Source organism: Coccomyxa subellipsoidea (genome assembly GCF_000258705.1).
Source record: "Coccomyxa subellipsoidea C-169, whole genome shotgun sequence".
In the NCBI taxonomy this organism is placed as follows: Eukaryota; Viridiplantae; Chlorophyta; class Trebouxiophyceae; family Coccomyxaceae; genus Coccomyxa; species Coccomyxa subellipsoidea.
The window spans coordinates 186,057-208,420 of NW_005178023.1; the positions used below are offsets into that span (position 1 = coordinate 186,057).

Sequence of the window (22,364 nt, forward strand, 5' to 3'; positions counted from 1 at the left end):
TAGAATAAGCTTTCATAATTCAGTCTTTTGACGCAATGCAGTCTTTTGCAACCGGAATCGCTTTGCAATGCGGTCTGGGAATTGGCGCTCGTCGCCTACCTGCACGCACGAGACGTGGCCCACTGTGTGTTTCGGTGGGCCCCAAGACACCAAGTTGGGAGCTTGAGAAGCCCGAAAGGCTTTGGGAGGCATGTGGCGAGCTGTGGTGGGCTCTTCGAGCCCTCACTCCTGTTCTGTTGCCGCATAAAGCAAGGCCTCACCTCCCCACAAAGGTCAAACAAAGAGAAAAGCGTCCCTTTATCACTTGACCATCTTTAATGGCTGGCATTCGCCACTACCACATTGCATTCTTTAGCCCTATGTTCCATCTGCAGCTGCGTCGAGATGCCCGTGCAAAAGCCCTAGCCCAAGTGTGACAGGCTTTGTTCTCGAGTGCGATACATCGATAAGTTGTTGCATCGAACAAGGACAAATACTCCATGCGATGTGCAGGCTCCCTGGCTTCGACCCACCTCCGTACCTCAAGGGCAACCTGCGTAAGTGCACCTCACTCGACTTTCACGGCTGCCTTAACACAGCACAAGTGACATGTTCCCTGTTCAACAATATGGAGGGCAGATTGGCGGGACGCTTTCTTGGGATGGACCTTTCCTGGGACAATTATGTGCAGAGATGGTAGAAAAGGGGCTGCAGAATCTCAGCTATGTTGTGGTGCTCTGTGCAGCTGGCGACAGGGGCTTTGACCCTCTGAGGCTGGCAACCATCAAGCCGTCTGCTGTTGCTAACCCAGAAGACGGCCTGCCCTGGTAAGCCACGCTCTTTCTTCCCAGAAAATCCAATCCCAACTCCTTGAAATGGCCGTGCCACTAGAGGCATGATGATCTCATGTGTGCACAGCTCAAATTGCATGAACCTCTGCGAAACAAAGGCCGAGAACAACGCTTTGTGTGCTCATTCATGCCACGCATGCGAGCTGCCTTTGTTCCATTAGTAATGGCAAAAATGTGCATTTGCCACGACACTGCATTGGCATCCATTGCATGATGTGATTATCTGCTGCCTGGCAGGCTTCTTGAAGGAGAGCTGTACAACGGTCGCGTGGTGCGCTGCTTAACCACGCATTCCCAGAAACACCTCTGCATCAATTTGTACAGATTCCAGCGCACGCAAGATCTTTGTAAAGAGAGGCTCACAATGCATTGCAGATGTTCAGTGCGGTCCTGGCCCACTCACATCACTTGTCAGATTGAGGGGAGCGGCAAAATAGACAGCATTTCATCCACTTGGTGCCGTGAGTGCAGAATGCGAGTGGGCTGAGTTTGAAGAGTTGACTTGTGCAGGCGATGCTGGCAGTTGTGGGCATTTTGGCGGTGGAGTTCCTGGGAAAAGGGCCCTGGTGGAAGGCTCCCTTTGCGGTGAGTTCCCATTGGAAAAGCAAAACCAGATCAGCGCCCAAAAGCCGTCTGAATTTCTGCTGCAGCTGTCTGAGAGCTGTTGCATGCAATTGAAGCCATCATGCTGAACAGTCCGACTGGGGCAAAAGGGCCGGGCCCCTCATAGCAGCACACGCCGAGCCCAACACGGGGGAAGATTCAATTGGGTTGCATGACATGCAAATTGAGCGTGGGATCAGGTCATGAATATTATTATTATTAAACGCTTCTCCTGCCAAAAGGCAAGGTACGTCCTGCAGACAAGCTGCAGTTAAAGGCTGCCACAATTCTACCACTTGTTGGACTCGCCAGATCCAAGCAGGACCCAATCAACGGTGGGCACGGTGCTCAGTATTTATACCGCCCCCCGCCAGCCGGGGCCACATGAATATTGCACAGAGCAAATATATTGTGCGGTGGCGCCAGGTGGACTATGCTCCGGGCATTCCGGCCACGCGCGATGTGATTCCCCACGTGTGGCAGTGCAACTTTGGCTTCTGCCCCGACCAGGCTTACAGTGGCGCGCAGAACTACATCAATTCAGGTAGGTCCGCCTGCATCTCAACCCTCAGACTGGAACCCTCAGCCATTCCCTCATATAATCCCCTCGCAAAGGGAAGTTCTATCCCTGATGCAGATTGAAGAGGAGGCCCAACTCCCTTGGGACAACACATGGGAAACTTTGCTCTGCTCGAAGTTCAGTGCACGGTTGGTTGGGCCTTGCTTGGATTTTGCGAGTCCATCAAGGGCTAGTGTCTTGTCAGCCTTCACCTGCATCCTGTCTGCAAACATGCCTTGCCTCTGGCAGGAACCGCCTGTCATAAGATTAAAAAGTGAGCGCCCGCGCCGAAGCAAATATAAACACAATGGTGATCTTGTCAGACGAGGTTGATTTCTTGGGGAAAACAATTGTGTCAATGCGCAGGGTTCTCTCTGGCGCCGGGGGTGGACAAGTACTGGGCGGTGGTGTTTGTGGCGCACGCAATCTACGGGGCATTTGAGTGGACGCGGTACCGTAACTTCCTGCGCCAGGGCGAGGTATGCGCGCACCTGCCGGCACATGCCGACACATGCTGGCTTGCTCCTCCGGTTAAATCTTGCAGCAATTTATCTGCTGTCTCTGTTCTGTGGCTTGTCCTTCCAGCGAGCCTCTGTCATGTTTGCCAGATTTTAAACGAATCTTCTAGGCCTTTTGAAGCACTGGAGAGCCGCAAAACAAAAGTTCAAGGGTGCTCTGTGACAAGCAGCCTCACAGTTCAATCTTCAGGTCTCCGCGCTTGGTCTCCATCAGAAAACGCTGACTGGTCATTTGCTGTGCAGACTGGACTGGTGGTTGCGCCGTTTGACCCTCTCAATCTACGCAACGACTACCGTCGCCAGAGCGAGGTGGGCAGTCTGCTGTCACGCTGCGTTCCCTATCACACTCCTTATTCAAAATTCAAAACAACAGTATTCAAAAAACATCATGCATGAATTGACAGCAGAACCCGACTACCTCAGATTAGGCCCAGGATATGCCGAGTGAGAATAAGACATACTGATGCACATTACCGCAGAGAATGCCAAGCGCTCGAAAGTTTGCAGAATGGCAAAATTCCAGATGGATTCCTTAATAAAACAGAACACGCAGCAGCAAGAGCTTCGCATTCGCTCGGCCATGGCCGTCTGTGATCCAGTGAGTGTGCTGGGCTCTTGTTAGAATACTTTTATACAGCTCACCTCTCTGCTTCTCCAGGTGCAGGTCTATGCCATGACATAAAGTTTGGTAAGTGCAGGTGCGCAATGCTCGGCTGGCGATGTTGGCCAACCTGGGGTTCTGGAGCCAGGCGGCAGTCACCGGCAAGGGACCCCTACAGAACCTCAGCGATCACCTTGCAGACCCCGTCAATAACAACAGTGCGTACCCCTCTCAAGTACTGCTTTTGTTTGATCATGGGGCTGACTCAGCAGTGGCTTGTGATCTGGCGCAAACAGCTCTGAGCTGTCCGAGAGTCCTTGGCAACATTCTCCTGACTTCCTCCTGATGTCCGCATGCATGCGCAAGAAATATTAGAGTCTTTCTTCGGGCGGTGCTTCAGGTTCAGTCTTGCAGTTGTCAGTCTGGAACAGCGGTACAGTACAATCGTACATCGTGACCAGGGCTGCAGTTTCAGTCTAAGTTTATATATAGTGAGCCTAATTTTTGAATAAATGGGCGGAATTTTGACACGGCCATACTTTACCTCTGCAGTAAAAGTGCCATAAAACACGATAATGGCACTTGAGGTTCCTAGAGGAAACAACGGCAAATTCTTTGCCTCATGCAGTTCTGGCGACGGGCGCGGGTCAGAAGGTGGCGGCATGGCTGGTGGGAATTGTGGTTCTGCTGGGTGCGGTGGAGGTTGCGCGCAGCCGCTCCGACAAGGACACAGGAACGCCCCAGGAGGCCGTGCCCGGCGAGTGATCCCTGAGTCATCATGCACGCTGACATCATGCCGAGTCACATTGGTTACTAACGATGCCAGCGCGTATCTCTTGGGTGCGATGGAAGTTGCGCAAAGCAGCTTTAACAAGGACACGGGAACGCCCGAAAGGCCGTGCCGAGCGAGTAATTGCTGAGTCATCGTGCTGAGTGATCATGCATGTCATCTTGCAACGATATTCGCAGAAAAACACTGTACTTTCAATGGCACACACAGTCCTGATTGCTGCTGTAACAAAGAAGTGCTCTTGGTGTTGCGGCCAGCAATGCTATCGAGAGGTATTGCAATTGTATGAAGAATGTGAGGGCCCCAATTACCAGTAGAACTCTGACTTCTTCCGGCACAGTATGGTACCTACCAATGGCAGGCTGTCATTCTTGCGCTGCCAGTTGCCTTGATAGCATGTGTGTGCCATGGTGATCTCTGGCAGATCGCAGCTGAGGACAACAAGTTTTGGCTTTGTGCACTTTGTATTCAAGAAGCTCTACAGCACTGCAGATGTGGGGATTCTGTCTGGCACGAGAGCGTTTTCAAGCTTTTGCAAAGTCCTGTGCATGGCCTGTAAGTCACTTTTGAACTGGACTGAATTGTAAGGGCCAAACCCCCCAGAACAGAACAATCAAGGGGGAATGTTACGTGCTCCAAAGGGCGAGCAGGGTTACGGCATCGCTTATGCAGTGTTTCGTGTGCTTCCATAAACAGCCCAGCTCTCTAACTCCATAAATTTGGCTTTGTAGTTCACTTAGTTACAATCTGAAAATAGTCCGAAAGCAACCTGTCTCACAACGAGTGGAATTCTATACAGCCACAACCTTTTTGTCCCAACGATTAAAGCAGATCACCAGAATTTATTTTTGTATCTTTCTGCGTACGGGTTGACGTATCACATACAATGAGCCAGTTGTCTCATCACACCTCTTTGATAGGTTTAGATGCAAAGTTGATCTCACACAGGTTTAGAATTCCCGCCTTCCGCAAGTGCAATCCAAAGGTAAGCTAGACGCACAGGTTGTCGAGCTTGGTTCCAGTGTCAACAATATTACTGAGCAAGATCTTAAGGAAGATATTCTTGCAGTGCCACGCACCTGGGGAAGCCGTTGGAAGCTCACGGCGGGCCAGCCTGCCAAAACTGCATGCCGCAGTCTTGGACCAAGTGGCTTCCGGGCAAGACACGCAACAATCCCCCAGCACCGCTCCTTCCGATCAGGCAAGCGCCTGCGTCCCCATGTGCTTTAATGTTTCTCCCATATGGCTCTCAAAACAGGCCCAGACCACGACCTTTAAGAGTGAAATCTGCTTCATTGCTTGGACATCTAAGGCCACACACCCTCCCGCAACGCAGGCTCCCTTCTGCTGGTCGAAGCAGTGGTACGCGGTTTCACTCTTGGAGGCGTTGGAACTCAAGAAGCCGCACCCAATCAAGCTTCTTGGCAAAGAGTTGGTGCTCTGGAGGGACACCAGCGGCACATGGCAGTGCTTTGAGGACCGCTGCTCACACCGCCAGGCTCCTCTGTCAGGTCCGATGCAAGTCTTAGTGCTGCCTGCTAGCCAAAAGGTCGGAACCTTGCATTATCATGTGAACTCCTGCCATGGTAGCCCACCTGAAGCACTGCCTCTTGAATGAATGGGAAAACAATGTTTCCCTTCAAAACAGCAATCACAGACTTCCACTGCCACCTGTTGGCTTCGAGAAAGTCTCCCATGTGCTTGGTCCTGCCCGAGCCTGTGATTGTGGGCAGCGGCTGTCAGTAACAATGGCTGCATGAGAGGAGGTCCATTAGATGCTCGACTGCCACCTCTAAACTTGGACATGGTCTGTGCTCCCATGCGGCGACACCAAGGCTTTTTATCATAGGCAACCACCATGAATAGCTGCACGAGAGCACCCTCCTTGCGCCGAACTGTCCTATCTGGACTGTAAGATAGTCTGTGGTCCCATGCACTCGGCATCGCCAGAATTTTTTTGCATGGCCCACTGCTTCTGTATGGTAACAGCCCTTTGATGCTCGACTGAAACTAGGTTCGATCTGCTTTCGCAGAGGGGCGCGTGCTGGGGGACACTCTGATGTGCAGCTACCACGGCTGGCAGTTTGCACAGGGCGGCAGGTGCGCGCATTCTCACTAGAATTCCTCAGATCTGAGGAGCAGATGTCTTATTCAAGAAAACTCAAGATAAGTGTGAGCGAATGCGAGGGGATATTCCTGCTTTCTCTCTCAGTCTAGGGTGTCTTTCGGACGGAAAGAACAATCTTTCGCATTGAGACGTCTCATTGAGTGTCACTTGATGTTTATTCGAGCAGGTGCGTAAATGTTCCTCAGGCGGAGGGAACGCGCGGCAACGAGCGCGCCTGTGCCAGCCCGCGCAGCTGCGTTGCCTCCTTCCCCACCACGGTGCGCCTATTAATAGCAGCAAATGCACTTCCTCTGTGGTTGCGACAAATGTGCAGGTGACCTGAAGCTCTGCTGTCGTCAGGAACTACTTGAGGTGTATTCAGCTTGTGCTAAGCATGCTGTCAACTTGTGGTCACAGGTGAAGCAGGGCATCGTGTGGGTGTGGGCGGAGCCAGGGCCTCTGGCAGCCATCGAGGCAGCAGCGAAGGGGCCCACGCTCATTCCCTGGATATCAGAAGATGTGCGCACCCCAGACACCTTAGCATCTCCTTTCTGCGCATGTTGTCATTTGCAAGCCATGACCACGTCTGATAAGGCCACTGCATCCTTATCCTCGTATCCCCAATCTATTTTGCATAGAAATTACACATAGGACAAACCTCGGAGTGTGACAGGATGGGAAGGTGCTGCATGCATGCATGTCTTCTGAAGAGAAGTTCCAGAGAAGTTGCATGACAATATTTGCATGCTGCATGTCACAGGATGTCACGCGCACACCAGAGGGCGTTCCTGTGATCACAGTGGTGCCAGGGATGCAGCGGGACCTTCCCATCAGCTACGAGCACCAGATGGAAAATCTGGCTGATCCCGCGCACTTCAACTTTGCCCATCATGGAGTAGGTAATTATTTTCATTTTATTACATCCCTGCCAATCCATGAGTATCACAGCAGCCTTCCGACCTGGTCCACCTTTGGCTTTCCTTACAAGTCAAAGATAAATGAAAAGGCTTCAAGTCTTGTCTGACAGGGCTTGACAGGTCTATTGCTTTTGCCAGCAATCTCCAGAGTTCTGAGCAGTAATATTTCAGGCACCCCGTCATCTTCCTAATCACTCACCCTTTGCAAGCATGCACTGCATATTTGCCTCTGCCATCAGTGATGCCTCTCATGCTTGCACATTGCTGTCTACTCCTGATGGCACAGAAGAGAGGTTAGCACTACTGGAGGTCGTCCATACACATCAAAGTCAAGCATTTCTGTGACAGATTCAGGGCAGCTGCATAGCACACAACACACAACATGCAACAAACACCAGTGAAATGACAGATGAATGATTATGCCTGGCTCGGTCTTGAAGGGACAGAAAAAGTGAGTCAGTGTTAGGTAAGACTGAGTAATGCTGATGATGCTGATGTATGCGCAGCTGGCGACATGCTGCATGAGTCAGCGGGCACCGCGCATGTTGAGGCGGTCACAAGTGACGAGGAAACTGCTCCAGCTGTGTTTGATGGCGCGGAGGGGTTAGCCTACTGGGTGGACATGCTCATGGTGAGTCACGACGTTATTAATGATCCAATCACCTGCGCTTGTCTTCATGTGAAACCCTCCTAAAGTGACAGAGACTTGTGATATCTCTCGACTGCGTAACATTTTCATAAGACCGATGACCTGAGGTGGATCCCAATATGTTGCTAAAATGTACAATGCATGTACCCTGTGACACTGTCGGTTACTGGTAGGACCTGAGGTGCGGCTCGTTGCTTCTATACAATGAGGAGAGCCTGAAAGGATGGCCCAAAATGAATATGGTGAATTCGTTGACAGGGGGTTGGGAGGAGTGTGGAGCACAATCTGCACCACATTGTGTTTCCAGGCCTTTTCACGCTGAAGACTTTCACACCAAAGGTACATCTCTCTTGCTCGGATTCCTTACAAAAATGCCCTGAACAGTTTCTCGGCATCATTACAGCTGTAGATTATTTGGGAGAACGACTGCTATGAGGAGCTCTGATCCAATCTGTTTCTAACGCGAATATCCCTGACGCTTTGCTGCACAATTGGTTCAAATAATATTGACACATTGTTCGCTGAGATTGTGCAACACATGCGGGTTGCTTGCTGTAGTGTACCTGCTATGTATGCTGTAATTTGTAGCGTACCTAAAACTAATCCGATCTCTGGACAGCTCCACATGTGATTCTCTGGCGCGCAGGACTTCCCGGGTGTAGATTGGGAACTTTTGGAGATCCACGCTGTTCCAACAGAGCCGGGCCATGTTCGACTGCTGGTGCGGGTCTTCCTGGCAGGCCACAATCTGCCACTGATGCCTCGGCTGGTCTCTAAGTATATACCCACGTGGCTGTCCCACATAAGGGGCCTGGAGATCACCGATGGCGACACTGTAATTCTCAGCGAACAGGCGCGCTGCTCTTGCCTCCCAAAGGCATTTTTGACAAAGCATGTTGCTGTCCATGCTGTCCAACCATTGTAAAGCTTATTGAGTGATGCAGTTTGTCATGACCAGAGGAAACTTTTAAGTTGTTGATGCTGAGCCGAGCCGCCACAGTGCAACCACGCCTACGTTTGCAATCATGTCCCTCCATTACTTGTTCACTCGAGCAAAAATCCAAGGGCCACGGAGTTTCATCAGTGTGTGATGGGCTCCTGCAAAGTGCTGTTGGCCGCTGAACAGTCTCATGGATGGGTTGATGGAGAATGGTTGCAGGCAAGTTGAATGGTTATATCTATTTGAAACAGGACCGGATTACTCGCAGCGAGACAGAGAGGAGCGGGCAGGAGTGGAGCAAGCAGTACTACATGCCCACATCTTCTGACAGGTTTAGTCTTCTTTTCACGCATGCGTACAGCCTGCTTGAAGATCCTGCACATTTGCAGGCAGATCATGCTGTCCCTATTGTGTGCTCGTTGCCTCCCCCTGACAAGAGATTCCAGCATTAGATTTGCATGCATTTCTGGCTTTGCAAGCATGTCTGCATCCTCTCTTGGCGCAAAGATTGAGTTGCAATCATTATCATTGCATGATTCAGCAGCGCTTTCTTTGGAATTTTGGAAAAGAACACAAAAGCGCTGCTAAATTGCACCTAGCCCTTGACTGGCCAAATGCGCATGGTAATCATCAATAATCATGATGTCATTCTTACTGATAATGAGAGGATGTGCAGGCTTGTGGTGGCGACGCGCAAGTGGCTGGACAGCCGCGGAGGCGGCGGCCCCTTCCCAAGCGCGCGGCCGCTGCCGGCGATGACTAATGAGCAGATGACTGACCGGTACAGTCAGCACACAAGCGATTGCCCCTCCTGCTCCGCGGTGCGCCACCTCACTACTCTCTTTAAACCCCTGTCCACTGCACGGGGCATGTTTTAGCCTGTAGCAAATAGAGGATTGTGACATTGGCTGTAGCCTGAAGCAAGGGGATTACCAAGTCACCACCGCTCTATGTTTTGGGGCGTGTGCGCTTGCATGAGGCCGCCACAAAGAACTTTTCCAGAATTGCCGTAACGATGATGGGTTGATAGGAACTGTAGCTTTGCTTGCTGTGTGACTACCTGGTCATTTTACGGGAGGCCATCTTGTCCTGTCAGCACTGCACTGATGTCCTCAATGACGCATCCGCTGATGTGGCAGGCTCTGCGCAACTTCCGGGCGCTGCGCGTAATGGCGGGGGGTCTCAGCGTTGCCTTCTTAGGCGCGGCGATTACTAACGCTAGCATAACGGCCGGCCGCAGCCTCGCCCCTGTGTGGCTCGCAGCTGCGGCTGCTGTGCTGGGTGCAGTGGCCGCTGCAGCACACAACTATGCCCAGAGGCTTGTGTTAGCGCGCTATCACCACTACGAGCATAATTGAGATCTTGGCATATTACTAATGATCATTATCATTAAGGTGCCAAGTTAGGCCGAGCTGGAAGGCTGTAATAGAAACGCTGCTGCGACGCACCTAAGCCAACTGTGGCTTGGATAGGCGTGTAATAATATTATTAATCATCATCATAATTACATTTTAGAGACCTTTTGGGACATAGACAGAGTGGTCTAGCTGACAGGTGTCCTAACACAAGTGGCCCATGTGACGTTGTGCTTTTAGCTGGCAAATGCTTATGTGGGCTAGCCTAAGCAAAGTTCGCTGGCATATGGAGATCTTAGATTTAGGGTTGGTGTCTTTAGAATCGGCCATGCATTCTGGTTAATATTGACTATAGCCTATCGATATCATTGAGACTTTACTGTTACATTTTTTATTTAAGGTCGGCACCCCGTATGGCGCAGACCATTCAAACTCATTGGTATGCCCTTGGCAAAGACAAGCATATAGTAGAATGTACGAAGTAGATACGCTCAGACTGCTCGAAGGACTGGAAACGTTTGTCGCTTGCGATATTTCATAGTTTAATTTACATTTTAAATCCTCCAGTGGGATTTATTTTTCTGAGAAGCTGCTGTATGCATGATGATCCTCTGCAAAGGCAGAAACAGGGTAAAGCGCATGTTTTCCTAAATTTAGTTTTATAATACTACAAATTTCGCTTTCCTTCCTGCCTTTACACAGTGTATTTTCGTGATGCATGCACCACAACAGGTCTCTTTAAGTTTAATGTTCATTTCAGCAGGTGCAATGCGTTTGCATTGAGAACGGGATTTGCTCAACAGTCAACCAGACGCAACCATTCAAGGCTGGCCATGGCTTTGCATCTCCTTGCTCGGATCTATCCAGCTGCGGGGCTTTGAAAAGTTCATGGCCGTGTTCCAACCTGTCCTTTCTGCATCCTCGACATGACAAGGGGAATTAGTCCTACCAAGCTCATGCCCAAGGGAAACGAGGCTCACCCCTTCAAGAGTCATGTACTGGAAACAGGAGCTGACTGGACTGCCCACAAGGCAGGCAAATCCAAAAAAGGAAAGTCAAGTCCTGCACCCTACTGCTCTGGATGAGAACTCTTTCCCAGCCCAGATCTGCGGCTGGGAGCACAATGTGGATGTCCTTTTGTGCAGACATGACAACGTGCTTTGACCGCAGGAAAACGCCCTGTAACACCATTGGCGCTGCACGTGTACCAATCGAGGTCACGTGAAGATCCAGGCAGTGCAAAGCAAGAGGCTCCAACAAGATGCCTGGAATGCTTGATGTATCAGGCAGCTGGCAGGATGACATGCTTGGTGTTGCTAAATTTCTATCTGAATGTTTAGATGTCATGTTGGGCGCTGACTCTGATAATCAGAGTCAGGCATGAGATCAGCGTAGGTGGCTGGAATGTAGATTGACTGACTGACTGCAGCTCACCCTGGCCCAATAAAGCCAGTCTAAAGAGCTCATCATGGGAGCCACATCCTTCCACACCCCACTGTTAACCTCAGCAGAGGATCAAAGAGAGATCTGCAGTCCCCGGAAGCCATCTCTTAATGCCAGTTGACTTGGCACAAGTTTTCTCATGATCAACTTTTCCAAGTGTGGCATGCCTGCCAGCATGAGGTCAGGATCCTTTCCCCAAGACCATATCATTGGACTCGACTCGAGCATCGTTCAGCATCAAGAAATTGATGCGATGGACCATTTCAGCACTGAAAGGGTTTCACACGGGGTCACAAGTGGCACTAGAGATCCTTGGCATTGGTGTGGATGAGTCACTGAGAGGGAAGCTTCCTTTGTTTCGGATGTAGCTTCCTTCTGGATGGCCACCGGTTCATCTAGTCCATTTCAACAACCTCACAGATCAGCTCTGGAAAACTGTTCGTATCCTGGCGTCAAATGACACTCTCTGGTAGTGTCATCTGCATAGCCTTTGCAAATTGGTAGTCAGGTACAACCTGATTGTTTAGGAAACAGTCAACAGGCCACTTGTGACCGCTTGATTGGAATACAGGAATGCACGCTATACGCCATGTATTTATGTGCTATGGTCCTACGTAGCAGGTAGCTTTCCACCCACCTGTGGGAGTGGACTACATATTAGCTCTCATGAATCACAACATTTGAAATGTATATGTTTACACTTACAGCTAAATTTAGTCCTCAGAAAGACCCAGAAATTCCAGGCTTACTTTGCATGAGCGGCAGTGGCAGTCAAAAAACAACTCTGTCTTTGGGTCTGTCCACTTTCTGGGTTTCTGAAAGTTCATGACTGTGCAAGCTTTCCACTTTGATGTCTCCGCATGCCACAGGAATCCACCTTTACCAATCAGATGTCCAAGCGACAAGAGGCTTAACCCATGCAGATTCTTGTACTGGAAACAGAACTTGATCGGGCTCCCCACGAATGCAGGTAGATCCACGAAAGTCAGATCTAGCAGATTCTGGCTCCGTATGAACACTCTTTCCCAGGCCAAACCTGAGGAAGGGATAATAACATGCATTTCGTTATAAGCACTCATGATGACATGCTTTGCCTGCAGGACAGCGCCTGGCAACCTCACTGGTGCTGTTTCTGTACCAAGAGATACCACAAAGATGCCTAGGCTATGCAGACTGAGAGGCTCCAACAGAATGCCTGGAAGACTTGACATCTCAGGCAGCTCACAGCGCAAAACCATCAAGTCGAGAGACCTGATTGTTGGAGCCACCTCCCTCCACACCGCATACTCAGCCTCAGCAAATGATCTGATATTAATCTCCAGCCCTCGGAAGCCATTCCTGAGTTCCAGCTGGCCTGGCACAATATCTGCAAGGTGAAGCTTTCCGAGGTCTGGGAGACCAGCCAGCAGTAAGTCAGGACGTGCCCTGCCTTCCTGCTTAAAGTCCGTAGCCGTCAGGCTGACACATTTGAGGGTGATCAACAACGGGAGGCAATGCGCAACATCACACAGGCTCTGTGAATTCAATTGTATGGTGAGATTAGTCAGACTTGGCATGTGGGGCAGCGTCGGCAGGGTGAATGTCTCAATCTTGAGAGTCTCCAGCAATGGTGCCTGGGACAACAGATAATTGACAAGCAACGCGTGCATCTCCCTGATGCGAGGAGAAAGGCTTGACTTCTGCTGGGAGATAAGCAGATCAAGCATCTTCAGCTGGGAGGGTCTGGTGGTCGAGTGCAGTACACTGTTCACAAGCTCTACAAACTCCGCGTTCTCGATGAATATTGCGAATTTCAAGATCTTGCAGTCCGTCCACTTCTGACGTATGTATCTGATACCTGAGGAGCATCACCATCTTGAACACTGATCGCCTCGAAAGAACTCTACCTAGGTAAAACAGACATGTTGTTGATATCGGCACGTGTGAAATTATGTGACTAAAATAATGACAGAAATTGAAGCTGTAAGATTCTTACCAGGGACTCCTTGCTGCTGCGCACCACCAGTCAACCACTGATTACTGATCACTGCCAAGGGTAGCTCCCACAGCCTTTTGCAGGCCATCGATACCATGATCCAGCATTCCATATCCATCTCCTGGGCGATCATCTGCAGAATCTCGGTGGATAGGCTGAGAAGGCCTGGTTGGCTCTGCTTCCTGTGCACCCCGTTGCAAACCATTGGGCACTGATGCTGAAGTAAAATGTAAGAGCAGCCAGGTTTTGTTTTTGAATAATGGAAAAGGAAAAGAAGTGATGACTTACATCATTGCCAGCTGAGACAGGGCAGGAGGCAGCCACTCTTAGATGGCTCGAACTACGAATCAGCAATCGAAATTGTTGTCCCGCTTACTCTACAATAAAATACGTCCTTGTCAATGACCTTAAAATAGAATTACTTGTGTCGAAAGACCTGTGGATTTTAGCGATTGGTTTTGTAAAGCATGAATTCCGTACATGAACAACAGTGCTGCCCTGAATGGGCAGCAGGTCACCAGAGGATGACCAGCAGCTGCATGAAGCTGCCTTACAAGTTGTCTGGGGCTGATATTGCACTGAATCCCTGATCATCCAAAAGAACAAGGTGTCGCACGCGGCGCTCGCCGACAGGTATATGCAGCGCTGCTAGCGTGCTGCATGCACTGTGCAACTGCAGAGTAACGTACCTAGGATCTTTCAAAGACCTGCTTTGCCTTCAGCTCCAATTATCGAGCACGTCAGCTTTGGGCTGGAACAAAGTTGCCTTCAGAGATGCTCACAACGATTGGCCCCTTCCGACCTTGCAAGGACGGCCATGACATTCCGCTCCGCTAATGGATAAAATACTACAACGTCGCACAGATATGATCACCAGGGGCCCAATGGCACAATTTAAAGACAGATCTATGGCACAATCTTGAAATTCCGGTAGGAGATGACAGCATAGAAAGGGTCCCCCTGCACCCTGCGGAACAGCTTCTGAGCATTTTGCAGAAGGGCTGCAATGCCTTGAGGCTGCGGCGCATCAGACAAGTCCACATCGTTCACCGCCTCTGGTTCTGTGAAGCCTGCAGCCAAGCATCCCGCATAAACATTGCAGTGCTGGCCGCCGATAAGCAATTCACGAGATGCATGCAGCGATGTATTACTGTATTTGCTGGCGCTGAGATATCCTGGCTTCATTTAGCAGCAAAGCTTACACAGAGCTGCTTAGTGCCATACACTGCTGCGAGAAATTGCAGAAGATTATGTGTCTAGGAAGGGCCTTAATGTCTGCTCACCTTCTATGCAGAGAAAGTACTGCTTGACAAGCTGCACCCGCCCAAACCCAGAGTTGTCCCTCCACCCCTGTATTGCCTGGATTCCCACACAACACATTCATACACATTCTAATACATGCAGTGCTGCGCAGGGCCGATGACGATAAATTTCGCTCCAATATCCCTTTGGATCTTTGCTCTCAGGACCGGGGCTCTGAATGCACCTTGTTGTAGAACAGGCGGTTGCTGAAAGTGACGATGCAGACGCCTCCAGGCTTGAGCACCCGGTAGATTTCTGCAAAGGCCCGCTCCGGCTGCATCCATCATGCATGCTACTCAGCAGCATGCAGGGCCGGCCAGACTTTCTATTGCAGACACACCGACTGCTATACAGGGGTTGCCACTGGTGCATTCACCCAAATCTTCTTGTGCCTTCAAATGTGGCACATGATGGTCTGAACTGTTATAGTTGGGGCCTGCAGATGCAGATGCGGGGTAGTGAGATATATGTGGTTGGGACTTGTCATCGCCTCGAACCCAAAATTTGGGAAGCATTGTCGGATTCACTCACCCCTGATTGTAGATCCCTGTCTCCTAGCCGGTTTGTGAGCATGGTGTTCAGATCGTCACACGCGGATGTATCCCCCATGGATTGCTGACTCGTCTGTTGTTTAAGAAGATTGCCAACAGGCAGAGCATCTCTGGACCTAGTCGATGCAATGATCCCAAGGGATGAGGGTCAGTCTGTAGTGTACCTGCTGCAGGTACTGCACGCTGACGCAGCAAAGCACAGCGTCAAAGGACCGATCCAGCAGCGCCCACCCATCCGGCTCGGCATTCAGGTCGCGCACAAAGAAGGAATCCAGCCGCTTGTTGCGCGCCAGCTGCATGCACACTCACATCTCATATGTGATCATGCAATGGCACCTACGATGCGCATCATCTGTCATGCTCTGTAGAATGCTTGGGCATGTGGGGAGCTGATCTGAAATGACTTTGAGTCCCCCGGTCAATCTAGCGGCAATGCGGCGGCAATAAGACGAGGCCGCAGCTTTATCAGCGAGTCGCACTCCTTATTGACAGCTCTGTGTGCTGATTTTGTGGATTCACGCACAGTGACATAAAATTCCGTGCACCCTCATCTGCCCATTACCGGCATCCAGCAAGGGAGCCGTCACCCTCTCATTTATGTTGTGTTCTGGGTGTAGGATTCAGCACTCAAATTCAAATGTTTTTAGAATCCGGGATGTGAATGGGCCACCTACCTCGGCAGCGTTCATGCCGTGGCCGACAACTTTTGAGTAGCGCCGCTCGGGTGGCAGGTGACTAATCCAGCTGCTCATCAGGTCCAGAACGGCCGCGTCTTTGGGTATGCGCTGACGGTACAGCTGAGTCACCTTCTCAATGAATGTGTCATCCACATGCGTTACCAGCCGAGGGCTGTCTGCACCCCAGCAGCCCCAAATCAGCTCCATCAAACACTTAATTGTGTTAAATATGTGCCCTCAGAAAGCAGCTGCAGAGGCACGCAGCCTCCTGGAAGCCACCAAACCCTGAGAAGCTGCTGCCATGTCATTGAGTGTGCAGCTTGACACCTTTGAATTTCCTCTGAGGGCTGCAGAATGAAGCAATCACAGCAAGCGAGGCGTGGGATCAGAGTCAATACATGCAGCAGCGATCTTTGTGCAGGAGCATCTGCACGGATTTCGGACATGTGAGGCACTCTCCAGCTGTCTCACCATAAAACTGCCGGTCGTCGCCTCTGTCAAGCTTGCTCCTGCACGCCAGCGCATGCCAGCTGAGGAATTTATGAACCAAAGCAGCAGTGCAGCAACGATATGCTTGGATGTTTCGTTGCACTTGAGTACTCCAGACGGGATTGGTGCCAAACCTCTCTGACCGGGCCAGTACTTCTCTGGTGATAGCGCCACCCTGGCATAATATACCATGTCTTTTTGTTGAGGTCCTGCTCGGTCTCTCCTGTGCGTTGCAGAACAAGACAAGCTAAATATCCATCCAACAGTCGAGTTTGGATTATGCTTGACAAGAACCAAAGAACCAATTGCCACTGAACTTGCAGTGCATCTTGGGCAACTGGATATCGTCCTTACATTGTAAATTGCGAAGTCTTTCTGCTGATGATTGAGACGATTCCTTCTACATAGTCTTGTGTTCTTTCTGCTGACAGAAGGACTGCATCCTTTCCTCAGATCGTGAGACAAGTCATGGTCATAAGGCTCAAAGCGAAAGTCGGTGGCTCCGCAAAGTGGCATTGTAGGCTCCAGAAATTATCTAGGATTGAATGAGTGATGTTGGGTCCACCAATAAGTGCCAGATTACTTGCTTATGCTGTGACAGATGTTCCAAGATCTGAAGATGCAGCTTCAACGGATCAGCAGTATTAAGTGCACTTGCATCGAAAAGATAGAACACGGCAATATTGCTCAATTAAAATTGATATAGCACACGTTTCAGGAAAGGATCGTCCAAAATGTCATTTTGGTGCACTGCGAGATTGTTTCTGCCTGACCTATTTATAGGCCTGCACTTGCAAGTGCTAGTCAGACGTCTGCTGGCAAGAGACAATCAATGCCATTGTGATATCAATTGCAGTTCTATTTACCAATATGACCTAAGGTGAAGTAAGGGCTTGCCAACTTGCAATGCCCAAATTGCACGCAGCATCTAGCACTTCAGAGTCTCCAAGCTTTTACTTGCTAGGGAGGTTTGCCTGTTGCTGAACTCCAGGCAGACAGGGAAGTGTCCAGTCACGCTGCTTCAATATCCAGCAGCGGTGCAGACAAGCCAGTCTCCTGATCTGCCTCCAATCCGCCTCCCCCGTTCTCACCAGTCATCTGAACATACAGTCACCCCACCCCTTCAGTACAACGCTCGCTTGGTGCAGTTCGGAGCAGACATCTGAACGGACAGAAAGCCTTGCATGCACCTGTCCTGCTGACTGGACTTCTGCACTGATCTGAAACCTCCACCATTCCAAAGAGTGCAACACTGCTCAGACTTAATATTGCACTTGTGGTGGCGCCTTGCATTGCATGCATGAAGTCTTGCTGCCAGGACGGCTACCGCTAGCCAATTTGCAGCTAAAAGGTGCTTAAAGCAACGCACAAGGACTTTGACCGCGCACATACCCAGATTAAATTTCTGCAAGAGGTGAATGCAAAAGAGCAATCTTATGAGCGCGCCCTGTCACCCATGGAAGCAAACATGACATATCTCACATGGGACACCCGATTGCCTGATCCACCCCTCAACAGGGATGCACCCTCTGGGTCCAAATCAGGCACTACCTTGTCTGCGCGCAGCGCTCTCTGCTGCCCCACAGGCCGGTAGTCTTTGCCCGGTAGGCAGGCTCCGATCGCATAAAGCACCACCGCTACACTCAGGAGTAGCGTCAGCAACCCCATCGTCAGCCGCCAGTCATTGAACACCCCTGCATGCATGCCATTGGCATTCAAAATCACATGCTAACTCAGCACAACAGAAGGGTGCCCCTTGGCTTGGCCTCCCCAGTGTGTGGGCAACAAACAAGAGAGCAGGGAAATGCCCTGCATGCTTTGTGTCTCGCAGCTGGAGCCTGCAAGACAGTTGAGGACCTTCAACATGCCGGCCGCTGCAGCTGCCAGCGTCTTGAAGACTTGTTCTGTCCTGTTCAGCCAGGTGAGAGATAGAAATCATGCTCATCACCCTTAAAAATGCTCAAGGAGCACCAAATTAACCTTTATTGTACCGTTCAAGCTATGGTGCAGCCAACCCTGGATGCTTCACCAGCAGCCCTGCCAGTATTGATTTAAACGTGGCGTTTCCTGACACTTGAAGGGGAGGGAGAATTCTAAACTTTGGAACCAAGGGTTTTTGGGGGGCGATATCGATATCTTGGGGAGGAGTATGGTATTAGCTTAGAAAGCCAAGGTTGGGGCCAGTGCTGTGTAAATTTTGCAGTGAAACGGAGCCAAGGGGGACGGTGATAACCAGATATGATTTTGAAAGAGCACAAGAACATCTACTGCAGTGAGGCGCAAGTACTTGGTTGGACACAAAACTTTGCAGTACCTTGCATCCAGCCAACAAATGGTGGCGTGGGAACGTCCCCGAACAGGTGCTGAGTCACCGTGCCCATTCCCGAAGCCAGCGGCCGTAGCCGCACAGGCACCGTCCATATCTGCACCGCGCCTGCATTGAATGCCAAAAATTGAATGGACACGGAGTATCAGTGACAATCTGCTGCCTCCGGTCTCAGGGTGTTGGCAAGTGTCACCTTAGGACGTGCAGAATGCTTAGAGTAGTCCGGGATGAAAAAATCAGAATTGACCCGTCATGTTTGGGAGCTGGCACACATCGGGAGACCAAAATTATTAGGCTGTCATGCAACGCAAGGGCTGCATGATTCATATTGCACAGCGGATACACAGCCGACTGAAATCAAAGCAGCACTTGCAGGCTTGTAAGGCGGATCTCAACTGAATCCTACCAGGCAATTCCAATGACGACAGGCAGTTTCAGCACTTTCATAATGGTCCCTAGAAAGAAAGGCAGGAAGGCTCACTGCATGGTGCCTGGCCGGCAAAGAGCGCCAGCTCGCCCAGGGCGAACATGCCAATGAGCACCGGGAAGGACGGCGCAAACATGAAGCCCGCCTCTATCACAATCAGCCCCACCTGCGCACACAAGCCTTGTCAGACACCCAGCCTGAATCAGAGAGGATTGGTCAACAGCTTTGTCGGATTCCCTGCTTTGTTCGGCATACAGATGGTGTCTGCCCCTCCTGCCAGCTAGGCAAGCCTCTCGTGGGACACAGCAACATCAGAGGCCATGCAGTGTACCACCTTGAGACACAACAACAGAAATTTCACATTGTGAACTTAGATTAGCAGCCCGTGTGAATGCACATGCCTGTCTGACATTCAAACGCTGGCCTGCAACCTAAATGCAGCCCCATATTTTTCATTTTTTCATTTTTATTTTAAGGGTCTAGAATAAACCCTATTTTTAAAAAACAAAATTAAGAATATGCAGAACAATTAGTTGAGGACAGTCACCAGGGCGCCGGCTGAACAGAAGATCATTGCGTTGCGGATGGAGGAGCCGACCATGTCTATGAAGAGGCCACCTAGCAACACCGCCACGATGGAGGTCGCTATTGTGACCACGCCAAACGTCAGGTCTATTGTCTCCTGCGGGAGATCGAACAGCTCGTACCCCGCCTGAATGCATGCACCATCCAGCCCCTTGTCACGCAAAAAGTACTTTCCAACACAATTTTTGAATTATAACATATTTGACCCTTCATCGACCCTTTACCCTGAATCCACCATTGCATTCCCCCTGAATATTTAGTCCTGTTCAGGCCCCTTCCCTAATTCCTGAACCCCAAGCAAAAGTTTTGGAGATTATTTCCTTAGATCTTGTCACCAGCGTGTCACGGCACACACTCAACATCTTGTGACCAGCGGCTCACGTGTTGCTTCAAAGCCAGCCCTGCCTATAATGATAACCTCCTACTGTGCCTTGTGAATGCCAGCATACTGGGTCAAGAACTTGATGAAGACTGACTCTCACGAGACAAAGAGCCTCAAGAAGTGCAAGTCATCAAAGCAAACAGACCCAGACTCCGGAGCAATGCACCGAACTTCTCTAGTACACCTGTTCATCAGCACAGCTCTCCAAAAGAGACGGACTTCAAAATGTACCACAGTATCACACAATAATCCCTCCAAGTCTGATGTGGACAAGAGCCTCGGAAAGTACCTTGGGGCCCCAGAAGATGTAGGAGCCGAAGGCACCCTGGACAGGGCAGTAGGCAAGCATGTTGAGCACAAAGACCGGGTGCCTGCCCAGGATCAACAAATCCCGCCCCAGTGATGTCAGCCAGCCTGTTTTAGCCAGTGGCGCCGTGCCACTCCCTGCAGACATGAGTGCGCAGAAGCAATTGAGAGTGTTCTGAAAGAAGAAGGACACCGCCTTTTATGTGGCTTCACATCCTATGGGAGTGTGGTGGGGCCAATGCATGCCAGGTGGAAAGCACAGCGCCTACCACAAACCCATAAAATCTTACATCCACAGACTGAAAAGTTGTACTCGGCAAATAAGTTCGGTCTTTTTATATTGATAAATTGCCAACTATATTTTGTAGGCAGGTACTACACACCTGCCAGTGTATTGCTAGGCACATCCTCGTCGTCATGCATGGTCTGGAGATTGATGGGTGATGCCAGCAGCGCCCAGATGACAACGGGCAGGCCTATCAGAGCCTGCAAGTCCAGCAAAAGTGATGACACCAGAGAGATACCATATCTTTCTCCATTGACGAATTTTACAAGCGCCATGCAATTGCGGGGGAAACTTTTGAATATGCTGCAAGCCAGAACAAAATACTGACAGGAGGATTGTCCTGGGGAATGGATGGTTGGAAGGTAGAAGCCCCAAATGAGATCAGCTGGAGTACCTCTGCTCAAAATTCACTACCGAAGTCAGCACCTCACCTGAATGAAGAATGCGTAACGCCACCCAAGCAGAGGGCCAATGAGACCGCCAAATATGTAGCCGGCAGCAATGCCAAGTGTTGGGAACTGCACAAGAACGCCGCAAAACATTGAATCAATGCATAAAGTGTGAGGAAGGTATCCGACTCCATACTGTTGACAGACAGGCAAAGGTCACAGATCTTCCAAGACTATCATGACCGATGAGCATTCACCTCACATGCAACTTCTCATACGGACATGCATCACTTCCCTGGTGAAGTCTCAAAAGATGTGCAGCATGAGAAATTGTCAAGTCATAAGATGCCAAGAATGACTCACCAGATTGAGCACGCCAAACCAGAGGGTCTTCTGGGCTGGCGGCGCCACGTCATCGATGAAGGGTCCAGTCAGCGTGATAATGGATGCTTCACCAGCGCCCATGACAACTCGGCATATTAGCAGGACCCAAAAGTTTGGCGCAAGGCCACAACCCACAGATGCAATTGCCCACACGCCAAACCCAAACCCTGCACAACAAATTTGATTCTGCTGCATTTAACGTTCATATAGCACATTAAGATTGACAAATGTGAAATTCTTATTTCAATGCAGGTATCTAAAATTAAGTTCTGGAATTCACAAAGTTGATTCGGCGGTTGGCAGGTTCATGCAGTGTTATGCATGCCCTCGCGCAAGATGACCTGCATTCCTGCTGATCAGAGCATCCTGCATGTGTCGAATGTTGGCAAAAAGTGCAAAAAGTGGTTTATTAACAGAGCATGCTGAAGTGGTCTTGGTAAGGGGCAAGGATGAGCACCTATCATGCGGAAGGCGTTGAATCTGGTGGTCAGCTCAGAGTAGACAATGGAGGCGATGAGGAGGCCTGCCAGAAAAGCAGAGGGCAGCGTGCCATCGCCCACGTTTCCCACGTTGAATTGTGCCTGCGCAGGAGGAAAAGCCTTCAAGAGAACGTATTGATCATTGTTTTACTATGTTGAAGCACAGGGATGACCACAGCACAGATACAAGTGTTAAAGCAGCATAGCTCACAACCTGGATCTGACGGTTGACACCGTTGCTGGATATGACTCCCTGGTCGAGGTAGACCAGGAATGTGACCCAGCAGAAGAGCGCCAGAAGCCTCTGAGGGGTGTACCATGGGGGATGAGCATCTGCATTTTGGGGCTGAACCGGTGCCATCGCAGGCAAGAAACGCCCTTCAATGTGATAAATGGTTTAAGGAATCATACTGCCGTGCTCCAGTGAGGCTTAGGCAAGCCCCTGTGCCCCAAAAATCTGTGGCATGTGGGTCCTGTGTGGCCTCGGATTGTAC

General features: G+C 50.3%; 3 protein-coding genes across 3 annotated transcripts; 1 reads left to right on the plus strand and 2 right to left on the minus strand.

The window, feature by feature from the left end:
* Positions 1 to 672: 672 nt before the first annotated feature.
* On the plus strand, positions 673 to 9,872 carry COCSUDRAFT_67947 (hypothetical protein; the record flags this gene model as incomplete). Its single annotated transcript, XM_005643533.1, has 19 exons — positions 673 to 806; positions 1,068 to 1,101; positions 1,341 to 1,415; positions 1,860 to 1,977; positions 2,359 to 2,471; positions 2,754 to 2,819; positions 3,209 to 3,329; positions 3,740 to 3,861; positions 5,238 to 5,412; positions 5,935 to 6,001; positions 6,196 to 6,286; positions 6,426 to 6,527; positions 6,769 to 6,907; positions 7,432 to 7,556; positions 7,833 to 7,913; positions 8,221 to 8,427; positions 8,766 to 8,845; positions 9,191 to 9,335; positions 9,654 to 9,872. The coding sequence occupies 19 exons, from the start codon at positions 673 to 675 to the stop codon at positions 9,870 to 9,872; spliced, it is 2,214 nt and encodes a 737-aa protein (XP_005643590.1).
* Positions 9,873 to 14,205: 4,333 nt separating this feature from the next.
* On the minus strand, positions 14,206 to 16,484 carry COCSUDRAFT_6353 (S-adenosyl-L-methionine-dependent methyltransferase; the record flags this gene model as incomplete). The annotated part of the gene is made up of 7 exons (XM_005643534.1): positions 14,206 to 14,357; positions 14,571 to 14,646; positions 14,774 to 14,863; positions 15,305 to 15,433; positions 15,815 to 15,993; positions 16,289 to 16,326; positions 16,441 to 16,484. Coding segments are annotated over 7 exons (708 nt in total), but the record flags the coding sequence as incomplete, so codon positions are not given.
* A 1,256-nt stretch (positions 16,485 to 17,740) lies between these two features.
* Positions 17,741 to 22,231, minus strand: COCSUDRAFT_19999 (MFS general substrate transporter; the record flags this gene model as incomplete). The annotated part of the gene is made up of 10 exons (XM_005643535.1): positions 17,741 to 18,000; positions 18,621 to 18,740; positions 19,114 to 19,225; positions 19,607 to 19,771; positions 20,316 to 20,466; positions 20,709 to 20,818; positions 21,050 to 21,136; positions 21,371 to 21,558; positions 21,849 to 21,990; positions 22,058 to 22,231. The coding sequence occupies 10 exons, from the start codon at positions 22,229 to 22,231 to the stop codon at positions 17,741 to 17,743; spliced, it is 1,509 nt and encodes a 502-aa protein (XP_005643592.1).
* Between the last annotated feature and the right edge of the window lie 133 nt (positions 22,232 to 22,364).